The 10,062-nt window shown below is 40.1% G+C and overlaps 3 protein-coding genes across 3 annotated transcripts; 2 read left to right on the plus strand and 1 right to left on the minus strand.

Moving 5' to 3' along the window:
* The first annotated feature begins 457 nt into the window (after positions 1-457).
* eif3f (eukaryotic translation initiation factor 3, subunit F) lies at positions 458-3,979 on the plus strand. The gene is made up of 8 exons (XM_073491403.1): positions 458-576; positions 1,014-1,084; positions 1,839-1,918; positions 2,002-2,139; positions 2,231-2,322; positions 2,955-3,091; positions 3,308-3,421; positions 3,824-3,979. Exons 1-8 carry the CDS (start codon positions 465-467, stop codon positions 3,899-3,901), a joined length of 822 nt encoding a protein of 273 aa, XP_073347504.1. The 5' UTR covers positions 458-464; the 3' UTR covers positions 3,902-3,979.
* Positions 3,980-4,850: 871 nt separating this feature from the next.
* LOC141016844 (MICOS complex subunit MIC26-like) lies at positions 4,851-5,742 on the minus strand. The gene is given in 2 exon segments (XM_073491404.1): positions 4,851-5,709; positions 5,712-5,742. Coding segments are annotated over 2 exon segments (639 nt in total). The 3' UTR covers positions 4,851-5,101.
* A 1,396-nt stretch (positions 5,743-7,138) lies between these two features.
* Positions 7,139-9,941, plus strand: dnaaf6 (dynein axonemal assembly factor 6). Its single transcript, XM_073490496.1, has 6 exons — positions 7,139-7,240; positions 8,176-8,242; positions 8,343-8,448; positions 8,910-9,006; positions 9,477-9,562; positions 9,812-9,941. The coding sequence occupies exons 1-6, from the start codon at positions 7,139-7,141 to the stop codon at positions 9,939-9,941; spliced, it is 588 nt and encodes a 195-aa protein (XP_073346597.1).
* Positions 9,942-10,062: the final 121 nt, after the last annotated feature.

Genomic DNA, 10,062 nt, shown 5'->3' on the forward strand with positions numbered 1-10,062 from the left:
TTCAACATCTGCTCACAGCTCAGAGGAGACGAGGAAATGCAAAGGCCTTTTTTTTTTTTTTTTTGTGACGCAATCATAATGTAATAACATACATTGCAATGACATTACATACGATATGTCGTGTTTAATATGCGGTGAAAATGACTGGTCTTAAATAAAGCTTATTTGGATTTATTTTTGAACATAGAGTTTTATTTTAATACAAATCCATTCTTGCATATATTTTTTTTGTCTCCTCTACAAGGAAATGATTCTCCACGTGATAATTTTTTTTATAAAGAGCCTTTTTCTTAAACATCTTTTGATATTAGATACAGTCATGATTCATTCTTGTCATCAAAGGTATCAGTGACTTCATTATAATCATAATTAGCGTCATATTCATTAACCGCTGTTCGGCCTCCGGCCTGTAGGTGGCGGTATATGTGTTCACTGGAGCCGGTCATCAGTCCTCCTTTTCCAAGATGTCGGTGTACGGGCCAGTGGTGAAAATTCACCCCGTAGTTCTCGCTTCTATCTGCGACTCTTACGAGCGGAGAAATGAGGGAGCGAGTCGTGTGATCGGGACCCTGTTGGGTAAGAAAGAAATCTGACATGTTTGTCTTGTTTTGGGTGGGCCTCCTTCTGATAAAACAGGTGATGCTAGCTAGCTAGCTGGCTAGCTAAATGTAGCTTACCTGCTAACGCATGCTGGTGGCTAGCTAACCTGCATCTGGGTAGTGTTAACCGCTGTTAGCAAGCCAAAACAGCAAGCAGCATCACTTGTAACAGCTGGTAACACAAACGGAAACCTATGTGCTAAGTCATCCAGCATTTTCTGCCAATAATTTTTAATGATAGGACATGTGTCAATCACGACTTAGTGTTGTTATTAGCGTTTATGGCAGCCGGTGCAAATCGTTGGTCATCATTTTGGCCTCTGGAGTCATTACCCTCTTGTTAGCTGGCTAACAACGCGAAGGCGGCTAGCAGAACAATAATAATGGCTGATTTATGATATTTTTTCCTTTCAGGTACTATTGACAAACACTCTATTGAGGTGACCAACTGCTTCTCTGTTCCCCACAATGAGTCTGAAGATGAGGTTTGTTTTTAAAATCATTTATCCACAGAATGACGTGTTTTGAGTTAATAAATGGTTGTCATTAATGAGATGTTGGACATCTCCAGATAATAGACACTACTCAAAATTAGTTAGTGATATTTGTATATTATAGTGTTTCACTTGATTGTTTATTCTGTGACATATCTTAGTGTTTATTTTGTGTTTTGTGAATATTTTTTGTCCCCAACAATAGTGCGACACATTTCATTAGACTTATATTGCATATCCATGCAAATGCAAATGTGTACCCATATCCCAATATCCCTAATTTCTAGTAGTGTATATTGATACCTAAAACATGTAATGTTAGTACTGTAGCTTAATCGCATTGAAGTCACAAACTATACAGCTAAGTCACATCGGTCACAAACACAAAAAGCGAGAGATCGATGAAAAAGAAATTCAAAACATAAATAATTTTTTTTTATTCAGAGAAACTTCCTGAATTTAAAACTTGGACTTATTTGAACTCTGAGCCTTGCCATACCTACACAATATTTAAGTATTGTGTGTTTCTTTGACAACTGAAACATATATCTGTGCTACAATTTTGTAAGGGAGTTATAGCTATTGTATGCATGTAAAGAAGAGAAAATATTGGTTACATTTTGTGCAGATAATAAATGATAAAGAAATGCGTTCATTTGTTCATATTTAAACTCAGACGACTGCCTCATATTGCCCTTATTGAAAAATAAGGCCATGTGTCAAAATTGATCCTCTTTGCCAACAGGTTGCTGTGGACATGGAGTTCGCCAAGAACATGTACGAGCTCCACAAGAGGGTGTCACCCACTGAGGTCATCATTGGATGGTGCGTCATTTGATCAGACTCACAATATTGAGATTGAGTTGGACAAAAACTGTTTCTCACCACAGTGACCTCTGTCCTCACAGGTATGCCACAGGCTTTGACATCACAGAACACTCAGTGCTCATTCATGAGTACTACAGCCGTGAGGCCTCCAACCCCATTCACCTGACCATGGACACAGCACTGCAAAGTGGCAAGATGAACATCCGCGCCTACGTCAGGTTGGCTGATCTCACTGGCATAGACTTTTTGTTTATGTGATCAACTACAGACGGAGAGTGTTTCTGAATGTTCTTGTCGTCTTCTACACAGTGCTCAGATGGGTGTGCCAGGAAAGACAGTTGGTGTGATGTTCACCCCCCTGACTGTCAAGTATATCTACTATGACACAGAGAGGATAGGCGGTAAGAATACAAAGAATAAATAAGGAAGACTGTTTTTTGAAAAAAAAAAGTAATTTGTCTAAACATCTGTGATCATAAAATGTGTTTTTACCAGTCAATGGCAGTATCTAAAACTCAACTTAGACACTGCCTATAACATATATTCAAGCTACTATACAACCCCCGTACCAAAACAGTTGGGATGCTGTGTAAAACGTTATCAAAAAACTGAGTACAATCATTTGCAAACAAACTGTCTACTGACAGCAGATTTATGAAGCGTTCCTGAACCCATATTGTGAGATCCTTTTATACCCAATCATGATACTCTCACCTGTTGACAAGTGGAATGTTCCAGACAGCCTCTTGTTGCTCCTGTCACAACTTATTTGAACGTGTTGCTGGTATCAAATTCAAATAAGAATATATTTACAAAAGTCGATGAAGCTAAAAAAACATTTAATATATTGTCTTTTCTACCATTTTCACTCGAGCATATGTCAAAAAGGATTAGCAAATTATCTGATTCTTTGAATGTTTTACACATTGTCCCAATTTTTTTAAATCATGGTTGTAAATGTTTAAAAGTCTGTCTTAGTATTTGGCCCTCAGTTGTTGTACTGCGCTCTAACTCTTCCATCTGCTCATTACAGTGGACCTTCTGCAGAGGACACGTGTACTTCCGAATCGCACCAAGGGGCTCACCTCTGATCTGTCCCAGGTGGCTGGCTCTGCAGCCAGGGTACAGGACATGCTGACCACTGTGCTTGCATACATTGAGGATGTGCTGGTGAGTATTATTAAGGCCAGGTGGCTTGGTGGTTTGACTCTAATCAGATGTGATTAGTTGAATGAGAAAGAAATACCTCCAGCTTTTTGTTTTCCTCGTTATATTCCTGCTTTTCCACTTTGTATCAATGGGTTGTGTCTCTAGAGGTCATTTGTGAAGTAATCAAGTTTAACAGCGTTAGAGGCTATAAAGGTAATGCTGTTCGATCTGTCTCAGTCTGGGAAAGTGGCAGCCGATAACAGCGTGGGCCGCTTCCTGATGGACCTGGTCAACAAGGTGCCCACCATCTCAGCTGAGGACTTCGAGAACATGCTCAATTCCAACATCAATGTGAGTGCAGTTATTTTCTCATTAGAAAGAATTAAATTTTGTAATGACTGCCGATGTTTTTTTTCTTCTTAGTTGGATTAGTGCATCTCCTCCAGCTTTCCATTCATTATTTACTCGCTGCACTCAGGCTTGTTGTTAGCACATTGGCACACTGCCATTGATTACAAGAAGCTTTTAATTAGACTTTGCTTCCTATTCTCAGTGCTCTCCTGGCTCCTCTTGTCTGATACTTTACTTAGCACTTATCCCGTGTAGACAGCCATCTTGGGGAACATGGGAGTAGTTTCTGTCTGACCTTGTAGTCCTCAATTCTTGTTAACTTGCAACACTGTTTAAGGAGCAGCAGAATGTGTCTTAGTGAATAAGTTTATAATAACAAAATGCTCTGTTTTGTGGTTGCAGGACCTGTTGATGGTGACCTACCTGTCTAACCTCACCCAAGCACAGATTGCTTTGAATGAGAAGCTGGTGCTGCTCTGAGGGGATTTCTTCAAAGTGATTCATATTTAATTTTTGTATATTTTTTTGGCTGACATGAATAAAGATGTTAAACAGTCATACAGTGTTCACCCCTGACTTCCAGACATTGACCTTGTAATTACTAATAATGCAGTTGGTTTCGTTTATTTTGCCAATGTTAATGTCTGGCTTTTTGAATACATGTTCCCAAGCTACAGTTCACATTTACTGCTGTAAACTCCTCGCAGTGCTTGATGAAGTTTGACAGAAGTATTAAAATGCTGAATGCTAAGTTGTTAATCGTGATCTAGAAAACGTCAGAAAAGTGTCTGCAACAACTTCCTTCCCTTATTTCAGCAAAAAAACGTAACTTGCTGGAACAAGATAGTTGACTGTTGAGTCTCATTCTCAGATCGTCAAATACCGACACATTGTGTAAGCGTTGACAATCTGGAGATGTAACTAAGCAATCATCTATCTTTATCCAAGAAGTTACATGTTGTTGCTTTAAAATAGCTTGTTTTGTCTGAACAACAGACCAAAACCTAAAATTATTGAATGTAATATAATATCAGACAAATTCTCAGAAGAAGCTGATGAGTTTAACTTATTTGCTTGACGAAAGACAAAAAGTTGATTTCTTTTTCTTTGTTTTGGTAAACAATTGTTTCAGGTTTAGTTTGTTTATATCGATCTTAAAGTAGAACTGTGGCGGACCCTGCCACCTTTCTAGGTTCAAAAAGTGTTCTGGGGACCTTATTTTCCTCTGAGAACAGCTTGTTTATTCAGCTATGGATAAAATAAGTATGTCTGAGTTTGTATTATTACCTCCTTAATATTGTAAATATTAAAATCCTGAGTTTGAGATCCAAAAACTACATAGTGCCCCTTTAATTTCCACGTAATGTTTTACAGTACTGATGGCAGAATCAAGGCGGCAACAACTGGCAAAATAAAAGCAACAAATATCTTCAGTTTTTATGTAAGACTATTGATTTTTTTATTAATTCGCTACATAAATATACATTCAAATCAGAAGCAGAGGTAAATCAGTCAAGTTGCATATCTCTTGTGCCTGAGATGCGTTTAAAGCTTAGTGCAAGTAGTGGGCATGAGAGAGTCACACATCAGAGCCTGTCTAGGAAGCACATGTCGATCTACAGTAGCAGGAAATGCTGCTTTCTTATCGCCGAGTTGTTGCAGAAGCACACACACAGATCCTCAGGGTTTGGTTTCTGGGTCGGTGCCTTGCTCTGGTTTGCTCCCCGACTTCACCATCTTCTCCAGGGCAGCGTAGCTCTGCACGGCCCGGTCGTAGACGGAGTCTCCGGTCGACTTTGCGATGGCCGCAGCCCGCTCCGGGTAGTAGAGGGAGGTGCTCACGGCCATCAGGCCCGTCGGGTAGATCAGCCCTTTAATCCTGGAGCCTCTGGCAAGAAAGAGCCCCAGGACACCGGTGAAGCCGATGACTCCTGCCCGGGGATAGAAGTCCTTCGGCGGGTCCTTCAAGTAGGTGTAGGTGTCGTTCCCGAACCGGACGGCTCTCTGAACTTTGGGTTTAATTTTGTTGTAGGTGCCCTGACACCAGCCCGTGTATGGCTCTATGGACTTCCTGAGGGTGGCGACACTGTCCTCCAGCTGACCCGCTTCAGGCTCCACATACCGGGACTTCTGCTGAGGAGCGGTGTACAAAGACAGCTCATCCAGCCGTAACGGGGCGGTCGTCTCTTTGTCCCCGTCTCCGACTGCAGCAAAGACGGTGACCGGCAACAAACTCAGCGCACCCGGCATGGCACTACCTGTCACCTTCAGCATGATCCCTGCGGGGCCACGCATGTACTACGGCGTCTGAGGAGGGACATCACTGCAACTCGAAGCGATAATCGCGCCGCCGTCAGTTGACTTTTGACCAGCGTTTAGTAACGCTTAAGAGCACAAACATCCACGGATGGTTTTGTATTATAGATTATATAAGTGATTGTTAATGTCAATAAGTGAGATCACTGTGAGGTTTTACTTCACCTGTTTTTTTCCCTGCATTTTATTGTGAAATATTGCGGTTTTTATTAAATATCGAACATGCCCTTCTATAATATATTATGCCTTTTCATATATTAAACTGTATATCCAAATTGGCTTTCCCCCAACCAACTTCAATATTAAATGCTGCTGTTAATGCACCAGTAATGATATGATGATTGTATGTAATAATACAATATTTTGAGATGAGCTTTTGCGAGCCCTTTTCAACTAATACGACGCACTTTTAGATTTTAGATTCAAAACGTCTACTTAAATTGCGTATTGTTTATTAAAAATTGATTGCAACACTTTATTTTACAGGTCCGCACCTGTAAGTTTATGAAATGAAGTTTCATAATTTCATGGTAAGTAGGTAGTGATAACCAAGCAACACAGTTATTACATTAAATTACAAAATACTATATATGTTCAATTTCTTTGAAATTATGCCCAAATTATAACTATAATTACCTAAAAAATGTAAAATTAAGTAACTTTATTCTTGATTATAACGTTGTACCTGTCTGTAATTAGCAATTTATGGTGGCTGAGGAACTGTTAAAAGACTGACATTCAGTAAAACTGTTCCCAAGTTGGACTGATCGGCTGAAAACTTCATTTTACTGACCTGCAGAAGTGGGGCAGAAAGTAGTAGTAGTAGTAGTAGTAGGAAATTATGCTGCATCAATTCACGATTCATTTGTGGCCTGCTGAGGGCTTAGACAGAAACATAATGGAAATTAATTGTGATAATTAGGGGCAAAATTAAATTTACCATGAAGTGGTAAGTATGTTCCAACTGTTTGTTGAGTAATTTATCACTAATTCCTCCACCGCCGGAAGTTCAGCTTGACTATTTTCTCGGTGCTTCATTAAGCAGGTTATCACTGGATATTGTGCTTATTACTCTAGTCTCCTTTAATAACGTCGCTGTGACTTGTGTCTTCAGTGTAGCGGCCATGTTTTGAGACTGTCTCCCTCTCCAGTTTTCATTCATCACTTTCATTCATTTGCTCGAGGGTTCTTTTTCCGTCCGTGACGTCACTGGTTCCCATGGCAGCCCGGGCGTCTCCAAGGAAACGGAAAGCGTCAACAGTTTGATTAGCATTAGCCACATTCACACATTCAGGCTAACGCTAGTTTGTATTGAATCGCTCTAGTTGTCGCCGTTTCGAGGGGGAGGTTGTCTAGTAGTTGGGTTTAGGATTTGTAAAAAGTACATGTGAATTTCTCTGAATGGAGGGTCTCGGAGTTCAGAGTTTACAGGCTCTGTCAGAGTTGTTGTCAACCCGGCAGCAGCAGCAGGAGGAGGAGGAGGAGGATGATGACGTGAGTAAGGTAAGATGTTGTGCAGTCAGTGGACTCATTCCCATTTAGTCAGCCCAGGTTTTAAAGGTGCACTATGTAGTTTTGGGGAAGAAATTCAAATCAAGGGAGAAACATCTTAATTGCTTGATTTTCCTGACCGATTAAACTGAATAACACAATTTCATACTGTTTTACTTTGTTTGTATTTGCTGGATCTTTCTAAGCAGCCACTCTTCTGGCCTCAAACTGTTGTGGGGACCTTATTCTCCTCTGAGGACAGCTTAATTTTTCAGTTATGGCAGAATGAATATGTTTGAGTTTGTATTACTGCCTTATTAATGTTCATATTAATAATATATGAACATTAATAAGGTAATTACTACATAGAGCACCTTTAAGTGCTCTCTGACTTAATACTATGGTAAATGTACTGTAGGCTGCACATGTCTCGGATATTAAGGATCTTTAAGGAAAGATGCACAAAATAATGCAATTGCTAGCAATGTAATAGTTTGTTTACACTGGTTTTGTCACGTTATGAATGTGTGTGACTCAAGTCAATTACTCCAGGTCTCATGTTAGTCCTAAATCAATTTCTTCTTGGGTAGGTCAAGTCAATTATTCCCTGCCAAAGAAACTTAAGTCTTACCTGCAACATCCTGTCTTTGTAAAGAGAAAAGATAAGGGATTAGTGCCTGTCTTATAATGGTATTATGGATCAATTTATCCAACCTGTACAAAAAGGATATCAATGAATTGAATTTGTTTATTGAGATTCAGTGAAAAGAATACAATTGAACAAAAACTTTATAAAAACTTTCTTAATTCGTCTCAATCAAGCAACACCCCCTCCCAATCACTTTTAAAGAGTGACATTCTAACAACCAGGCTGCAAGGCTTTAACTTCCAAGTCTTCAGTCTTTAACTCTCTGTTGATTTATAATAACATCAGTTAATCTCATCAGAATGTGACAGCTTGTGCCCGGCTGGGCCCTGGACACATCGGCCCCCTACGCAAAGAAGATAAAGAAGGTAATGCCTTGTATTCTTGAACAAAGCTCCAGTAACTCAGGTGGTCTGATCAGGTATAAATGGAATTTGAATGTCTGTGTGTGTTTTGCTGTTTATTTAGTGTCGTCTGCCTATGTAAAGAAGACGAGCAAAGATATCTGGAGCGAGGAAGAGGTGGCGGAGGGCTCCCAGTATGATGATCTTTCTGACACCCGGCCACAGCCTGAGTAAGGCCGCAGGGGAGACAGAAACACACACCAAAGGGTCCACTGATGTATAAATGGGTCAAACATCTCCTCTTTAGTACTTTTTCACCACTTTAAACTGAGCTCAAAAAACACCATCCTCACATCTTGAGCTTAATTGAGCTTTAAAACCCAAAAGCCACACTGTCTCATGAAAGAGTTTGACTCACATCTTGCTAACGATGAACCCTTGTGCTGTAAAATGTTTGTACAAGTGTGAGGGAGGGCGAGACTGCCTGTAGAAAAGTATTTATCACAATTAGATGCCACATTTTCTGCTCTCCATTGACCTCTGCTGACACTTACTTATACCTGCTTCTTTCTCTTCATTGTTATTCTGTATTGATTTTGTCTAATGTGATGTCAAATGATTATAAAGAGATTAATACTGTATTGATTTTTGTGTATCCCTGCATAAGTGTGTGTCTAACCTTTGTGTTCAGGTATGAAATAATCCTGAAGCAGAGTGTGGGGACTGAAGATCTGTTCTTGGGCTTGAGCCGAAAGGACCCATCCTCCATGTGCTGTGAAGCCATGCTGGTAAATTGGGACAAGATTTTTATGCTTCAGTGAATGTACATTTTTGGTAGTAAAATATAAAATGTGTAAGGGTGTGATCAGAGACAGCAAGAGACATAACATCAGGCTGGTTTTAGGGACTAAACCTGGCTGATGATTGGGGCCGACATTCAGCATTTTGGTGAAAATCGTTATGTGTCACATCAGTTGATCCCTAAACTAGCTCATTTCAAACTCAACAAAGCTAATAAACCCTATACAAATATTTAAGGACAGTAAAAAAAATGTTATGGAGCATAACATTTGGCTGTGAGGCAGCACAGAAAAGGCAAAGTACAACTGTTAAGAAAGGCAATGTATGTTAACAATCATGAGAAAATGACATAACTTGGAAAACACGTAGAACATTTATGTCCTTTTTGAATCAAAGAGAAGATTAAAAATGTCACAGTGTGCAGTATTAAAGATGCTGACTTTTCTTCCTCTTTTAGGTGAAAATCAAACTACCAGAAACGAAAGTCACAGATGTGGCCCTGGATGTAAAAGAAACCTTCCTTGATCTACGGACACCAAAATAGTAAGGGATGCTTTGAAAATGTTCTCTTTCATTTCCAAATCCCCTCAAGACAGGGCAGCAGCAGCAGCAGTTCACAACCAAAGCACCCATTTCCAGACGTTTCCTTTTAATCAGAAGTTCACGTCATCTGATCTGATCTAAGCTTTGATTGCTGTTTCACACCGCTGTTAACATCCTGCTCTCTCATATGCACACGCTCTCCCTTGTGCTCTCACCGTCTCTTTGACCTGTCTTCTCTCTTCTCCTCAGTAAACTGGGTCTTCATCTCCCACATCCAATCCACAGCCACGGGGGAAAGGCTCAGTTCTTCAGTGAGAGGGACGAACTGGAGGTGACTCTACCGATGAAACGCCCCATGGATTTTATCAACATGCAATAAGAACGAATGACAACAGCTGACGATGATTCAAGAGACAAAAAGGAGATGAGAGAGTCACAGAGAGATGAAATTATCAGCATATGCATAACTTGTTTGTTTTCTGTGATCTACTCTGTTCTGT

This window comes from Pagrus major, chromosome 21, assembly GCF_040436345.1.
Source record: "Pagrus major chromosome 21, Pma_NU_1.0".
NCBI lineage: Eukaryota > Metazoa > Chordata > Actinopteri > Spariformes > Sparidae > Pagrus > Pagrus major.